The sequence below is a fragment of the Balaenoptera musculus genome, chromosome 17, assembly GCF_009873245.2.
Source record: "Balaenoptera musculus isolate JJ_BM4_2016_0621 chromosome 17, mBalMus1.pri.v3, whole genome shotgun sequence".
Lineage (NCBI taxonomy): Eukaryota > Metazoa > Chordata > Mammalia > Artiodactyla > Balaenopteridae > Balaenoptera > Balaenoptera musculus.
In genome coordinates, this window is record NC_045801.1 from 19,872,110 (window position 1) to 19,889,561 (window position 17,452).

At 38.5% G+C, this 17,452-nt stretch overlaps 1 protein-coding gene across 4 annotated transcripts in view; it reads right to left on the reverse strand.

Moving 5' to 3' along the window:
• Positions 1 to 412: 412 nt before the first annotated feature.
• Positions 413 to 17,452, reverse strand: part of COLEC10 (collectin subfamily member 10) — a 436,494-nt gene continuing 419,454 nt past the window's right edge. For 3 of the 4 annotated variants that reach the window (XM_036830027.1, XM_036830026.1, XM_036830025.1), the window contains 4 exons: positions 17,307 to 17,378; positions 7,934 to 7,987; positions 6,220 to 6,315; positions 413 to 4,356 (listed from right to left, as the gene is read on the reverse strand). In XM_036830027.1, coding sequence (XP_036685922.1) covers positions 3,965 to 4,356; positions 6,220 to 6,315; positions 7,934 to 7,987; positions 17,307 to 17,378 — 614 coding nt within the window. In that variant the 3' untranslated portion in view covers positions 413 to 3,964. The remainder of the gene's footprint in view (positions 4,357 to 6,219; positions 6,316 to 7,933; positions 7,988 to 17,306; positions 17,379 to 17,452) is intronic. The other variant, XM_036830024.1, reaches the window with a different exon arrangement.

Sequence of the window (17,452 nt, forward strand, 5' to 3'; positions counted from 1 at the left end):
ACTTGGACTTCATCCCACTGGCACTGGACACCTGCCTTGAACCCTCTCAATCAGGTCTTACCAAACCATCAACCTCTGAACAGCCTCCTCCCTTAGGGTTGAACCCTCTCCACTGAATACCCTCTCCTAATAAATAGATTATTTATCATTGAGATGCCCCACATGACTTTCAATCCCAGTTCTACTCTATATCTGTGCCTCTAATGCCTCACCAACAAAATCTGAATTCACTGGGAGTGGGGCATACGATATAGGTTTAGAGAAATGTACAAAACTGGGTATCCACCTCAGTAACCAGTGCCGCAGTGAGCACAGTTCCCCTGTCCTGATTTGTACTTTCATTTAGAGCCTGCTGCAGCTTGTCTCGGGGTCAGACCTCTCAGAGTTATGAACAGCAGAAGGGAGAACAAGGACATAGATGGAAATTAGAGACAGCGTATTTTATTTCACTGTAAGGAAAAACTTTCTAATGGGGTTAGAAAATTACCCAAAACCTTCAAATATGGACCGTGTGACCACCTGTTAGGAGTGCAGTAAAAGAAAGTCCTATATTCAAAAAAAATTTATGTATACCTTATCTGTGGCAGATGCAGTGGGTGCTGCTATTTAGTTAACCTTTCCTATTCCACAGACGTCTTATGGTCTCCAGGTACGCAATCCAGAGAGCTGAAAATTAATTGGTTAACAACAATCAAAGAAGCTCATACATCTAAGCAGGAAAAAATACATTTTCTTTAATGCCAGTAGTTTTTATGGGTGAGTTGTCCAAAGTGTAATCAATGTTTGTTATATTTCTCTCAACACAGGATGTATACCTTTCTACAGTGTTTGGGCAATGACTCTGGACATAAGATATTTCTTCTTGTCTGGCTATAGAGAGTGTTGCTTTGAAAAGGCAGCACTGTGCAATTGTGAATAAATTTTTAATTTTCTTCCCCTGGAGCCTTTATGTCATCCTTGGGAAGTGCCCAGATATGTTCCTGAAAAGTTGAATATACATTGAACTTTTGAGAATGAAATTGATTTTAAATGCTAATTATTTAAGGGAATTATCTACTTTATTCTCTTATGGGGCAAAAAATTACTTGCTCATTTTTATTTTTGGCAAATCTTAATTTTAATATATCTGCCTTGCTTTCCCTAAATCTGTAGTTATTTGCAAAACTGTAGTGACACTGTACTAAATCACCTCCTCAACATTAATGACATGTGTAGACATTCCTGAATTTAAAAAGAAATCAGTGAGTACCATATTTGTAAGGCAAGTTTCTGAATCCCCAGCATTTCTATTAATTAACCCTAATCTTTAACTTTGGATAGTAATCAAGAGAGATTATTTGAGCCTCTGTTATCACAAGAGAATCGTGGATGAAATTCCATTCAATATAAGAGCAAAAAACATAGGCTGGAGAGAACACTGGATCGACAGTTTCAATCAGCAGAGTGAAATCCTGCTTTTCTTTCAAATGAGTTGATTTTGGTAAACTGCTTAGCTTCCTTGGACCTCAGTATTCTCATTGGAAAGATGGTAGTAAAAACGTCTGCCCTTCATACTTCACAGAGTTTACCAGGATCACATGGAAAATGTTATGTGAAGGTATTTATTCTGTAAAGCACAAAGTAAGTTTTATAGCAAATCTAATTAAGTGTGTGGTGCCTTCAAAATTTCTCCCAGGCCAGGTCTCAGGATGAATCCTATCTTTGAAACTCTGTCATCTTCTCTTGGAAGCACTGGCAGCAAGGATGAGTCATTGAGAGAAATGTTGTTATTATTATAATAATCATAATAGAAATTAGAATAGCATGGACAGTACACACAATTAATATTCATACTTGGGGGGCTTAGAACAAATCAGAATATGGATCCCGGTGTGAGCTGCCCATAGGCAATGTTTACTGTCTGTTCCCTCTCTCCTCTTTTCTAATCCCTTTCTTTTCCTCTAAGTGCTTCTAGATTCTTGTTCCTCAAGCTCTTGGCTGGCATTCTACCCCAGGATACTGGATTTGATATGGTGTCCTGCTTTGTCATTTTGATTTAACTGCCCTGCGTTCAAAATATGCCACATTCTCAAAAGTCTGAATTAGTAACTAATCTATTAACCTGAGGAATGACAAACATTGACTGAAGTCCTGTTATGAGCTGAATTGAATGAGGCATAAATGGGAGATCTTGACTTTGATGTCACTGTGCCCTAATGACATCCTACACAGTTAGAACCTTCAGAACTTTTCCCCAGAGGTGAGAAGTGGAAAGGTCACAATTTTGGCTAGCAGACTGTTTTGTATGACTTAGAATGTGGAGTAAGGATTGATTAGTTGCCAACATTTAAAAATATAAAGGTATCTTATAAAGTTCCAGCTTTCTGACTTCTCTTAAATATCAGAACATGTAGCAACATTGGGTCCTCCATGGCAAAAACAGCAGTGACTGAGAAGCAGCTGGTTCCTTTGGGAGGGCAAGCTGTGTTCAGTGTCCCAGGATCCCCACCTGCTCCACTTCATTTATTTATGTCATCTGTATGGCCTCTGTAGAACCTGAGTTTGTGACCCTCGATAAACTCACAGAAATAACCTAATTAAGTCCTATCTCATAACCGGTTAGTCATGGTTGAAATCACAGACAGGTGGTTTAAGGTGAACATATGTTGTTGATCTGTTTCTCTTACTTCATTAACTGTTTTGCCAGCATTTTAAACGTTTAATTATATGTCACAAACTGTAACTGGAGCAGCAGTTTATAAGGGGATAATCTAGGGTTTTGTTGAAATTTTATTTTTAAATTTCAATTTAGAGCTGCTTTGAGGTTTGATCTGCAGTTCAAAGTAGAATTTTACCAGTTTAGTAAATGTGAGTCTCAGGCATGTTCCAAACTCCACACTTGCCACATTCTTGCGATGTCATAGTACTTGAAAGCATCACTGATGTGAGATTTTTACAACATACAGTTACAGAGAATAAAGGGCCTCCCACAAAATGTCACCGTGCATGATATATTAGAGGCAGAGAAGGGTCTTAGAGACTTGGTGTTGGTAGCACCCTGAAGCTTCTAGAGTTTTCTGAAGGCTTCACAAACCCTTTCCTTCATTCTCCATGCCCAAGGGGAGAAAAGTTGCTATGGATAAACTTAAGATGAGGAAAAATGGAGCCATATTAATAGAAGGGGGGCAATTTAACAGGAGGATTATAAATAATATTGTGTGGGAGCTAACCTTTTCTTTTTTTCTTTTCAATTTCTAGAGTTCCCTTTTCCTCAGATCAGAGGGTTACTATCTGGAGGCCTGGAATTAACCTGTGGGCCTACAGAAAGGGGGCCAAGGCTTGGTATACTTCAGTGAAGGCTGTCAATCAGAAGAACAAAAGTTATCTGTATGATTCCATATGGTCTGGAACAGGGCACTAGGCTAGAAGTTCCTCATATAGAGGCTTAGAGTTGAAGTATTTCTGAGTCTATGCAAAGAAGAGGACCTTGCATGTGTGGCTATGGCCATGGTGGATTGGGTCAAAGAATTGGGGATTTTGGGTTCAAAGACAGATAATACCTTGACATTCCTAAGAGAAGAGCCTCTCATATGTCTGGCTTGGAGCCTAATCATCCCCAGCCAACTATCCAATTATCCACTGGGCTAGACAGACAGTGGTTTACGGCTCTAGGGAGAGGTGGGAGAGCAAATGCCAAGAGAGACTTTCATTTGAGACACAGACAACCACCTCCTGCACAGCTAGTAATTCAAACTCTCTCTTGGGACCCATAACCTGGTGAGCTTATGGCTCAATAACATACCATGTATGAAAATCTTCAAAATCGTCATGGACGAGCATGGCGATGGAGATTCCAAACCTCAGTCTAGCATTTCTCACTTGCCTTGAGTCAGAATGAATTTAGTGTAATTAGCCAGAAAAAGGTGGATAAAAAAAACTGTCATGGTAGTCACAGGGAAATGACAACTGTGCAGCAAGAGGGAAGTTACTTTTTCTTCTTGACAAACTCACAGACAAAGTACATGGTAAGATGGCACTCTGTGTCATTCCACCTGCCTGAACTCAGCATTTCCACGCAGTCCTCATGGCCGTAGGGGTCGCTGGGCTCACCCTCCTTCCAGTTGCTGTAGTTCTGCAGTGGAGTGTTGTCGGTGAACACATACTGGCCCTCTCTCTCGAGGTCATTCACCCCGATGAACACCCGGAAGAAGCCACTCTTGGAGACGTAGTCGGCCAGGAGCGTGTTGGCAGCTTCGTCCTTCGGCATGGCTAGCATTCCACCCCGGATCCGGCAGTGGGTCAGGGATTCCCGGTAGTTCTTTTCCTCCTGAACGATGTAGTAGAATTTCTCTTCGGTTTCCCGAATCCCTGCTATGACTTTGCAGCAAGGAAAAGAAGAATGTGATTATATATGTCAAAAAGAGAAATGCTAAGTATAAAATATTGCTAATTGAAATTCATTTATTCAATGTTTAAAATTCTTTTCCAAGACCGTATCATGAGGTGGGCACTGGTTCAGTATTTTCTCCACCTTTCTAGTTGTCGAATGGAGAACAAACGCCTGTCATTGGTCCTCCCTTGTCTTTTTCTCCTTCACTTCCCTCACAATGTGAAGCAGAGAGCTATTTTGACAAAGATGTGTTATATGAACTGTCACTCAGCTCATCTCAGACAATTTTTCCCCTTCTAGTTTATGCTTTTGCCACACTTACAGTTCCATGAGCATGACCTTCTCTCTTCCACTTCCGTGCCTTTCATGCCTGGAAGGTCTTCTTACTGCTTTATCCGGCAAATTCCTACCTGTCCTTTAGATCTTAGTGGAAGCGTTCTCTCCTATGAGAGCCTTTTCAATGCTCCTGGACAGACATGAGCACTCTTGTGCGTTCTCCCCTGTGTTTCCATTGTCCCTTTCACTTCACAGCACCTGACACATTCTAGTCTAATTGTTTGTGTGTCTCTTCTACTGAACTGTGGGCATCCTGAGGCCAGTGACCATGTCTTTGCGACTCTGTAGCCTCAGTGCCTGGAACAGTGTTAGGGGGTGGTAAAGGCTTATTGGACTGATATGGAAATAATACAGAAGTTTGTCCCTATGGGCCAGATTCCTAGATTGTGAACATATACATCAACTGAGATGGTCTATACTTCACTCCAGGTACATGAAGTAGACTGAGCTTCTGAGTAGGATTCAGGACAGAACTGGGGACTCAGAATCATCCCGGGCTCATAATATGCTATGTATGTTTTGGCCTATGGGGGCATCTACATACATCTTTTTAGAGTCTATAAGTTAAAATTTACAAATCAATCTATGAGCACTCAAATGTTAAGGACTATTGTGCTATGTTGAACCTCTGGGGTCTGGTTTATTCATTAAGGTCCAAGTCATGTCAGATGCAGCATCTCCTGTATAGGTTATAACCAGAGTTATAACTGAAGGTTAGTTCATATCAAGCATTTCCTATGCCTTTAGTATTACAAGATGAGAATGGACACAAGATGGCATCTGTGTGCCTCCAGTATTGTACAATAAATATGGCTGGATTATAATAAATTAAAGTACAACAAAGTGAAACCAACTGTAACAGTAACTAAAACAGTTCCCTCATTCATACTGTCTCAGGAGAGGGCACATAAGCCCCACTTTAAGGGCTTTATTGCGAACTTTAATAGGGAAATACAAGGGAAAACAAAAATGACTAATATGGAAAACTGCACAATTTAGAGAAATGCATAATGTTCTTATTGATTTGCACTGAGGGTAGAGGAGTCATGAAATCTGTGTTCAGATCCGTGCTCCACTGTTCATTAGCTTGTATCTATGGGTAAGGTAATCTCTCTAAGCTTCGGTCTAATCATAAAAATTATTATTATTCCAAGTACTCAAGAAAGTAGCTGTTGTTTTTATTATTACTTTTATCTTCTGAGACGCTGGCTGTTTGAAACCTGGGCCCTTTTTTTCTTAAGGCCCAGCTAGCCAAACTCTGCCTTTTCTTCATTCCCCTCACTCACTAAAGCACCCTTTTCTACCCATAGGAACGCACATATGTATGTCCACAGGAAGTGGACCTGAAATGTCCTAGAGTGAGTGGATAATTAGGATTTTGAGAGACCTTTAAACTGGTGACACTATCTCAGTAGGCCTTTGCCCAAAGTTATTTCCTGCTAGGGAGTTGGAATTGCAGTGTTGAAAGAGATAAATCCATGGATAAATAGTACAAAGCAATAGAAGAGACTCACCATTCTTGACAAACTTCATCGATGTCTTGAGGCGAGCCACACTGATATCCAGTTGTCCAACAACTTTTCGGTATCTTCCGCAATCACAGACAGTCCCTTTTAAATGACAAAGCTGTGAATTCATGTTGAAGCACAAGCAGACTGGTTGAAAAGAGCAATTGCTCTCTTCCCAATATTTACTGTCTTCTTCTAGTCTGGCTACGTCTCTCTGTGAACGGCTATGCTTTCGTCTTTTATTTAAGACAGGGTTTCCAATATACCTTGTCTTTAGGAATTCAGAAAATATCTTTTGAAATATTTTAAATTAGTTAAAACACAGTTCTAAACCAGATTTTTTAAAAGAACAGTAAATATGACTAACCACTGTACACATATTGTGGACCACTTGGCATTTTTGTTGAACACAGAACATGCCAGTCTCAGAATAAAATCTTTACAGCTTTTAAAAAACATATTTCTAGCCAGTCTTCTCTTCTGTTACTGCATTGTTCACTGGCTCTCACAACTCTCCCAAGACAGGAGAAAACTTTCACGATGAAATAAATGTTAATTCTGATTATCCATTTGGAGTATAGCTTAATGTTTCAAGGACTAAGTTTAAATCTTGGGAATAGATCTATGTTACAATTTCAAGAGTCAGTTGTCCCATTTGTGGATAAACTATGATTTTAACTTCTGCCATTAATTCCCCTTTGCTCATTTACCTTTTCAATTACCTACTGGTAATGTGGCAGAGAAAGAATTGTAAGGAAAATGACGTAAAATTCAAATGATTCCCAGATAACCAACAAGGGCCTGCTGTATAGCACAGGGAACTCTGCTCAATATTATGTAACAACCTAAATGGGAAAAGAATGTGAAAAAGAATAGACACGTGTATATGTATAACTGAATCACTTTGCTGCACACCTGAAACTAACACATTGTCAAGCAACTATCCTCCGATATAAAATAAAAGGTTAAAAAACAATTCAAATGATTCCCTTTTCCTATTTAATGGCTGCTTCGTGTCAACATTTCCATTTGCTTTGTTTCTTTGGTTGTTGAAAAGCAAATTGAATTCTATTAGCCAAAGGAAAAAAAATATATCTGTGGCTTTATTTATCCACATTCACAGTTAAATATAAGGAAGTTAAAACAGCTCTTAGAATTAGTCTGCACTACACCTTTATGGGTAGAAATAATTGAAGCTCACCAAGAACAAGCTACTTTTTTCCTTGCATCAAGCGCTGGAAATCGACCTCTCTTTCAGTATCAGGGAGAAGCTCCCCGGCCATTGAGGCATGTTCTGTAACCACAGGGCCTCAGTGGATCAGGCCAGTTTGCTGCTGGCAAACCGCTTGGCCAGTATTTGGCTGAGATGCTGGTGGAATGTAAGACGTGCTGGTCCAATTGTTGTGGCCCTCATGGATTTTCCTCCTGGTCTCGGAGAATGAGGGCTGCTTCCTGATGTGCTGGGTTTGCTGCCTCATGGTAAGCACAGTGGGGTGTTGGGGGGGGGGGTGGAATGCACCATCCTCCCCTTCCCCAGAGGCTTGGAAAGTCACCAGCAGATAGAGAGGAAATTTTCATTCTTCCCTTTCTTCTGGCCCAAGGAAAATGAGGTTAATCCCACTGAAAAGACTATTGTTTTTCTACAAACTATATTCATTTTTAAGATGAATAGATTTGGAATGATGCTAAAAATTAAGAAGAAAAACTGAGTATATTATACCTGCTTTGCCTTTTCCTCCAGGTATCCCAGGCAAACCCTTTTCCCCTTTGTCACCTGAAGAAAAACCATAGCCATGAAAAGAACAACTACATAAAATAGTGTTATTGATGAATAGAATGCATAAAATATAATGAAATTGAATTATTTCAGGCAGACAATATCTTATACACTTAAAATAACAGGAAAGAGGTTTTAAAATTCATTGCAATATCTCCGACAAATATTCCTTGGTTTTATAAAAATAATTTGATTTTGAGTTGGCTGTACAGGTACAACAAATCAAACAAGTCATAATTTAATTAGATGGAATGCAGAATTCCAGTTGGATGTATATACGTTTAAGTTTGTGTCACTGATCTTACTAACATGTTTTTATAATGTGGCCTTCTGGGCAAAGCTAAGACAATATTCTGCATGTTTTTAATTTAAAAAGTGCCATTGTTTTACATATCTGGATCAACTGATTAGCACTACACAGTGTCTGTGTATTTATTATGCCCCCAAGTTCTTCCATGTGGCTTTGCCCTTGGATTTTCAAAAACATGTATCGTGCTTTTTCAATTTAATTCAACAAATATTTACTATTTACTTACTCTATGCAAGACAAAAGACTTGATTGGTACTTGAAAGGGTATAAAGAGAGACAAGATTAAACATCTGGCTTGAAAGAGTTTATGCTTTTTGGAAGAGATGTGATGTATGCAAATATCTATAGTATAAAGTGTCAAAAATATTATACTGACATATCAACCTTGATAATTTTCCTCTCTGCTCTTTTTTGTATTTGACCCTTTTCTTATTCAGTCAGAGACATCCACAAAACAATTCTCAGAGAATCAGAATTATTAAAGCAGAGAGAAAAAAAATGTTGATTTTTTTTTTTCAACTTCAAAATAAGCTCTTGAAGCACACATCAGGCACAATAATTGAAAGCAAAAGCTTTTGATTTATAAGAGGAAAGGTTTGCCTGAAGTTTTGGGGACTCAAAAGAGAAGACCCTGATAGAAGTAAAATAGAGTTTATGCTTCATCGGTGATCTGGAAAAAGAATAAGAAAGAATTCAGGGGGATGAATACAGGATGAAGGTCACCCAGGCTAGAGAAGAATATGAGGCTTACTCGTGTAGGATAATGACGTGGCCAGGAATTGGGTATATGACCGAGGCGGCAATGTAAGGGGCAATGGAGTCAGCATTGAGGTTCTGCCTAACCCCTTCCTTTCCCAGCAAAAGGGAAAAACTGGGAGCCACTCTAAAACCCAAAGGGTTCCCCATGTTGCCTGCCCACTAGCTATTCTTTCATCACTGTCTGCTGACTGCTTTTCATTGAGTCCTGTACATATTGGCTACTGATCATGCAGAAAGGCATGCCTGCCAGGGCCCCCAGGATTTGCTGAGCTTTTCCAAATTGACCCATGTGGACACTTTTCTTTACAGTGATGCCAGACATTCATGAGCTCCCCAGACAAAAGGAGGGGAGTCCTTGAAACCCCAAATGTAGTTTAAGGATGCTGGGGAATGCCTCAGAACTTGTACTTGGATGAAATGAGACAATGGTGAAATCTATGACAACAGAACGTGATAAATATTATAAGAAAGACCATGAACAGAGATAACATACTCTGTCCAATGCAGAAGGGAGTTGGAAGAGGTAGTGCCCCAGCTGGAAGAATGAAGGAAGGCTCTCCTGAGGAGATGGCATTGGAGCTTCAGCAGGTGAAGGTGAAAGCAACATAGGAAGCAATGTACAGCAGAGGTACAGTTGGGAAAGAAGCATAAAACTATGCCAAGCACCCTGATGAGGAAGATTGATCTGGACACACCTAAGCTGTGTCCTGCAAACTCCTCATTTCCCTTATACGTAAATTGGAAAAGATAAGACTAGATTTTGAGAGTATGTTAATGGAAGAAAAGGAATATATATTTGCTGAGTGCCAATCATTTGTCAAGTACTGTTTAGATACTTTATAGGTGTTATCATATTAAATCCAATGAGCTAGGTACTATCATTGTCTTTATTCTACAACTGAAGATATTGAAGATCAGAGAGGCAAAATAAATTGCTCAAGGACATCCAGCAATTCAATAGCAGTGCTGGTATTAAAACCCAACCACTTCTGACTCCCCAATTCATGGTGTTTTTCAAATAACTTAACCAATGACTTAATGAAGGGAAGCAAAGACTTCAAAAAATGTTATAAAAAGCTGAAAGGAAGATCAGTCCTATCATCACCAAAAGCAATATGGACTTGAAAGTTCATATGAATATGGCTTAATATTTTAATTAAAAATAGTTTATTTTCTTTATATGTGAATCGTTTCAATTCAACATAGGTTGAAAATTGACTCTAGTTCTGCTATGATCCTGGTTCTGGTCTAAGGCCAATAATGAACATTTTAAAAAAAGCATACATAGAGTATTTGCTTTAGAAAATGATAGGTTTTGGGGGACTTCCCTGGCGGTCCAGTGGCTGGGACTCTTTCACTGCCGAGGGTGCTGGTTCAATCCCTTGTCAGGGAACGAAGATCCTGCAAGCCACACAGCACAGCCAAAAAAATAGGTTTTTAAGGAAAACAAAGTGCACATAAGAGACCAAGGAGATGAGACATTAGCACCATTGTCTACAAACAGAATGAAATAAAGGAAATGCCTGGTAGTTTTTCAGAGAAGGTAAAGACGGCTGTGGATCAGAGCAGGGAAAGATTCATTGAAGCAGTAGCCTTTAACTGGATCTTAATGTGGGAAATAGATACTTGAATTGATACATGGATTTTGTTTTTTTCTGAGAAGATGTAAGCACTGTGACTACTTTCCAGTATTTTGACATGAATTCCTTTCCTTTTTTTTAACAGATGGGAAAGTCAAAGCAGTGTGGTGGAATGAAAAACCATGGAAGTCTGAAAAACCAGGGCTTGAATCCTGACTATGCCATTTAATAGCTAAACATGGACAGGTTACTTAATTCCTTTAAGCCTCCATTTCTTTCATTTTTAAAGTGGAATAGTGGTACCTTAAGTCATAAGATCATTAAGAAGGATAAATTAGATAATGTTATCATGGGATTAGGTCTGTGCTTGACTCCCAGAGGATGTTCCACCAGTGCTAGCTTCTGCCCCCTAAATCAGAGCTGTGGTAAAGGAAAGCATGCCAAGTACTTAGCCAATTCATGGTGAATGTGAGCTCATAGTGTCTACTTCCCCAAAACGAAATCTGGTTTAAAGCATACACAAAAACTTATTTTTGACCCATAAGTGAGAACACCTCTGTGTTAACTGTCTTAATGTTGAAGAATTAGAGGTTGCATTTAAACAAACAAGCACCATAATACTTTCACTGTAAAAAGGATTATTAACCTTAAGTAAAAGCATCTGTCATGAGATTGAATTTACCTCTACTAAATCATCCTTTCCTATTCCTGAAATGAAATATTGACATCCAGAAAGCTACCTTATCCATTCAAGTGACAACATTAAGTTCAGCCCAGAAAGCTGAGATTAATCTGAGTCAGTGAAAAATTTAGAAGGACCAATGACAAAATGAGAACAATAAATTTCAAAGTTCAGATTAAAAATGAAATTAATCCAGGTGAGCCAGAGCACTGAACCTCCATTTTTTTTTTTTTGAAATTCCAGGACATGACATAGCTCTGGAGGAGAAAAAAATCTTAACCAATGGTGAAAACTGATGTTAAGGGAAAGTGGTACTTAGAAATAAAGAGTAGAAAAGAAGGTCACATCATAGGAAATAATGTATATCATTTATTTTTTCATCCTTAATGCAACAAACATTTAGAAAGTTTCTACTGTATAGTAGACATTAGAATAAAATGATTAAAAAGCAGCATCCTCACATACACCTTATAATTATTTAAACAAAGAGACCTGATATAGCTTTCGTTCATTTGTTTCCTCCAGAAATCCACAGTGTATTGGATGAAACAGACAACCTAATAAGCCATGACGATAATAAAGTGGTGGAGGTGTGCTCTAGGTGTATAGGCAACTGAGTTTGAATAAGGAGTTGCCTGAAGAAGATAAGGTTAGTTAACCCTACCCGTTCCAGACTGTTACTTCTCCAATTTTTGGAAGTTCATCCATTTTAAGGCTCAGAAAATCATACGAAAACTTTTGATCCTACCCCTTGACTGTCGTCTACCATCCTTCCTTCCAAAGTTACCTAGTCTTATTCTATGAAAGGATTAAGACTAGGCTCAAGACCATGAACTTCAACCCTCCTGGTTGGAGTCTCATCTAGATTTGGCACATCTAAATCTAGGAATGTGCAGCATCTAGAATAATTAATGAAGGTCTTGAATTCTGGACGTGTTCGTGGCAATGACTTAGCCTCCCACTCTACCTCTGCTCATCTCTAGGGCAATACTTGAGATCTTAACCTTATCTAACATGGTCGCATCTCAGAAATCTTGAAGTCCAACATCCCACACTCTGGCTACACCTTTCCCTCCCTTTAACCATTTGTTAAATGAAGCTGATAGAGCCAGAAGCAGAATCATGATGTATTTTTATCTGAAGCTTATACAATTTGAGGAGACTTCTTTAAAAAGAAAATACTAAATTACAAATGATGAAGTACTTATAAAAATGAATCCTTATTATAAGAAAACTAAGTCACTAAATTTTAGAAGTAGCCAATTACCACATTACAAAATTCACTAAAAACCATAAAATTTTAATAAAAGAATTTTGTACCTTTATAATTCATTTTTTTTCATATATTATGTGCTGCATATGTTTGGCTGCATTCATATACATCCATTGACCTATCATATACATCCATTGACCTATTGATAGCTGCATCATTTCCCATTTCAAAAAAAATATCATCTTTGCATAATTCAAGTTTGGGGTCTGTTTCTGTATGCTGTATTCATATCCATTGGTCTATTTGTCTCTGCACTAAATCAATACTATCTTAATTGTTTAACTTTATAATAAATATTTAAATTCAGTAATTTATGTCTTTCACTTTTGTTTTTATTTTTCAAGATTGTCTTTGGGTATTCATGGTCCTTTTCATTTCCATATAAATTTTGAATTGGCTTATCTTATTCCAAGAGAACTACTTCTGGGATGTGAATTGAAAGAGCACTGAATCTATTGATCAATTTGAGGATCATCTTAATAATATTGATCATCTCAACAATACTGAGTCATCCAATCTATGAATGTAGCTTTACCTCCATCTCAGATATTCTTTAATTTCTCTCATTATCAACATGTGGTGTTTGTTGTAGAGAGCTTATGCATCTTTTGTTGGATTTATTCCTAGATATTTGACCATTTTGATGCTATAATAAATGGAATCTTTTTAATTTCAGTTTTTAAAATTGTTTCTAGTATTTAGAAACAAAATTGATTTTTATAAGTTAAGCTGTCTAAAAAACTTAACACAAATAGCTAATCTGTAGATTCTTTTGTATTTTCTGGGTACGTTATCATGTCATCAGGAAATAATCACCCTCTTCTTCATTTCCAATTATTATGATTCTTATTGCTTGTTCTTGCATTTTTGCTCTGGCTGGCACCTCTTCTATAATATAATGTTTTTTTCTTTTTTAACATCTTTATTGGAGTATAATTGCTGATTAGACTTGGTGATGAAGGCTACGCTCATCTCATTTCCAATATCAGGAGAGACGTGTTCAATCAGGAGAGACGTGTTCAGTAGATGTCCTCTATTTCTAGTTTGCTACATTTTTTAAACATGAATGGGCATATGTTTAATCAAATGTTTTTTCAGAATTCCTGGAATTCTAACTGGAAACTTTTGTTTTTGAAATGAGAAGAAGAGTGGCATTTCCTGGGCTACTCACCTCTGGCAGGCCTTGAATTCCCAATGCAGTTTGAGCTGCTTTCTGCTCAAGCCTCTTAGTCTCTTAATGCTGCCTCAAGTAGGAATTGGTAAATGTGGAAAATCAGCACAGGATGTAGAGCTTACCTTAGCGTGGCTCCCCTAAAGTCTTTTTCAATCTGGTTGCCCTCTCATGCCTTCAGATGTGGTTTTATTTATTTTTTGACTCAACTAGTCATTCTTAGCAGAAGGATTAATGCAGGTGAATCTCTCATGGCCCATAGCAGAAATCTGAATTTAATTTTAATTATTAATAACGTAAGAAGTTACTTTCACCTTCACAACTTGTTATTGATGGTGTATGTAAATTAAGAATATTGTCAACTTTGAGAATACCTCTGGTAAAGTCTTGTTCATATCTGAGCTGTTAGATCTGAAAATTTTTTCCACAGATTAACTCTGGCCTGGTACATTTCAAGCCTTGTTTCTTTTGCACAATCGACACATTTCTTGGGCTGAATGCCCCGGACACATTCTTATGATGATCTGACTTCCGCCCCTGCACTTTTTCATTATGACTTTGGATAGATCTGCACAGTCGGTGGTAGGAGTATTCTTGGAAGTTATTCCTACTTTGGAACTGTTAGCAAGAACTTAACTGTACATGGAAGTAACTGCAAACTACACAGATATATCTCATTAAGTCCAAACAAAATATTTCCCCCACTCAAGTTCTTCTTAGCTAGCTCCCAAAATACTTGTATCCACTCCACAAACTGATACAAGGAGAAGTATGTTGGAGGGAAGTTGGAGCAGGAGACAGTGCTCTCTCTCTCTCTTTTTTTAAGGCTGTTATTGTCTTTATTTTGTCCATGAGGGAACTGAAGCACAGATAAGTAAGAAATGTATACAAGGTCACATGGCAAGAAAGACACTGAGTCAGGATTGAAACCCAATCATTCTGATTTCAAACCTCAAGAGTTCAAATATTCTGCTGTATGGCAGCCCAAATAATCCATGATGGAAGATGTTCACACCTTAACAGATGTTCAAACTCAGGTTGAGAGCACAAAGGAAGGGTTCAGGAAAAGCTTTATAAAGGAGTCTATTTTTCATGGTCTTGAAGAATAAGTGGCATTTTGACACACAGTGATGGACTAAGAGGTGTGTAGGGGTAGGAAACTGTCTGAGCAAAGGCAGAGGGCAGAAGAAGGCACCTTGGCATGTTTGGGAAACAGCAAAAGGAGACAGTACCCTTAATCCATGCATTCCAATGGGGACAGTACCACCTCATGGATGCAAAAGTCAGTGCAGGGGGGTTGAAAAAAATCTTACTCTTTTTTAATATATAAAGTATAAATATACACAAACTACATAACATATAGTCCATGGATGGTGTTAAAATTTCACGGAGGGGTGGGCAAGAAGGAAAAATATGTCTAAACATCTCATTAAGGGGGCGATACGTCTCAAAAGGCTTGTTGGCAAGGCATTGATTTTTTAAAATGTTGAGAGGCACCATTTTGATGAGGTAAGGTTACTTTACAAATTTCACCAAGACTTGTGGCCACGTGAACCCATCGCTGAGGCTCCTCTTGGCGGCTGGGGAAAAACCCAGACAAGTGTGGGGCTCTGAAGCCAAAACTTCATCAGCTTCATGGTAAAACCACCACAGGTGCGTCCTACAGCAGGACCATGAACTATGAGGAGTCCGTGTAGCTCTTCTTCAGCTACGAGGATTTCAACTTCAAGTGAATATACACTCTACGGTGGATATAAGCCACTGGATCAAAAGTAACCATAGTAACTTCTTTCCAGTGGTACTGCCTTCTGTTTCTGCCCTCAAATGCAGGTCGAAGGAAGTTTCTCCAAGGAATGAGTTGGAGGGTGTTCCAAGCCACAGAATGAGAGGGGAGGGGCCACAGCTGGAGAGCACACTGCTGGCCACTGCTGGTTTAATTATGCAGCTGCTCAAGCACGTATGGAAGGCTGCAGGGGACATTAAGGCTGCAGAATTCTATTACCCATAGCACTGAGTTTCCCCACTCTGCACCTTTGCACAAGTATCTCTTGCATCTTCCTCAAATGCTTTATCCCCATTTCTGTAAACATGTTACTATTCTTCATAGACCTCGGTCAGTTCTTCTTCATACCAATCTGGCTTTACTCTCTGACATGGTTCCTATAGTAGTCCTGTAGTTATTCAGCATTATACAGTTGACCCTTGAACAACACGGGTTTGAACTGTGCGGGTTCACTTATGTGCAAATTTTTAATATAAATATATTGGGGAAGTTTTGGGAGATTTGCAACAATTTGAAAAAACTCAGAGATACACCACGTAGCCTAGAAATACTGAAAAAAATTAAGAAAAAGTTAGGTATGTCATGAATGTATGAAATATATGTAGATAACAGTCTATTTTATCATTTATACCATAAAATATACACAAATTGATTGTAAAAAGTTAAAATTTATCAAAACTTACAGACATGACTATAGACCATACATGGTGCCATTCCCAGTTGCGAGAAATGTAAGCAAATGTAAAGCTGTAGTATTAAATCATAACTGCATAAAATTAACTGGAGTAAATACTGTACTTAGGTCATAATTTCGTAGCCACCTTCCACTACTACTGTGATGAGTTCCAGAGTAGCAAGTATCTGCTTAAAATGCCCCTGTGATGCAAATCATCCCCACTTGAGCCCGTTCTCCTATGCTCAAATAAATTGTGTATCCAGGTAAAAGGAGATCGCTTTGTAACTTCAAACCAACAGAACGATGTCTGTACGAGTTGCTGAATTTCAGAAGCAATAAGGGAGGGTGGGAGGGAGGCTCAAGAGGGAGGAGATACGGGGACATGTGTATGCATATGGCTGATTCGCTTTGTTGTACAACAGAAACTAACACAGTATTGTGAAGCAATTACACTCCAGTAAAGATCTATTAAAAAAAAAAAAGAACCTGCTACCATTGTGGTGTTTTAGGAGAAGAAGATGGGATAGGGTGCTTAGATAATAAAGGGGAGGCTACCTCTGTTTTATAATATTGAAGAAGGAACGTGCAGGGTCAGGATATGACTAAAAACAAAAGGGTGTATATACACACACCTCAAATTCCTATCCTGTTAATAGATCTCAGACACAGACTTATTATTATTCCACTCACATTAAAAAGGAATATTATACTATCCTCAGCTACATTGAGTTTTATGAATAATTGTTTTCTACAACGGAGTGTGCTTCATGGTCATGACACCCATTTTAATTGCATAAAGGATTGTAACCAGTAGATCCCAGGAGAGCGTTCTGGGTAGAGACTAACTGAACTTTATGTTTGAATCTGTCCCTGAATTTCAGCTGAATTTTGCTCAAGGCCTTTTTTAAAAGACACATTGCTTACGTATGGAAGAAACTCCCATGATAGGAGGAAAGAGAAAACTCGTGTTTTAAAAGAAAGGAAAGGGATCATTTTTCACGATACAGAACATTTCAACATATATTGAGGGTAGGTTCAATTGGCTTTAAATTGCTACTGGAGAATAGTAAAATATAGCTTACCCTTCTTGCCAATGGGCCCGGTCTTGCCAATATTGCCTTGGTCTCCTACATCACCCAGTTCTCCTTTAATTCCTGAAAAGCAAAGCATGTCATCTTTATATCCTAAGGTTTTATCTTCCCTTTAATGATGTGCCTAGTATATCATA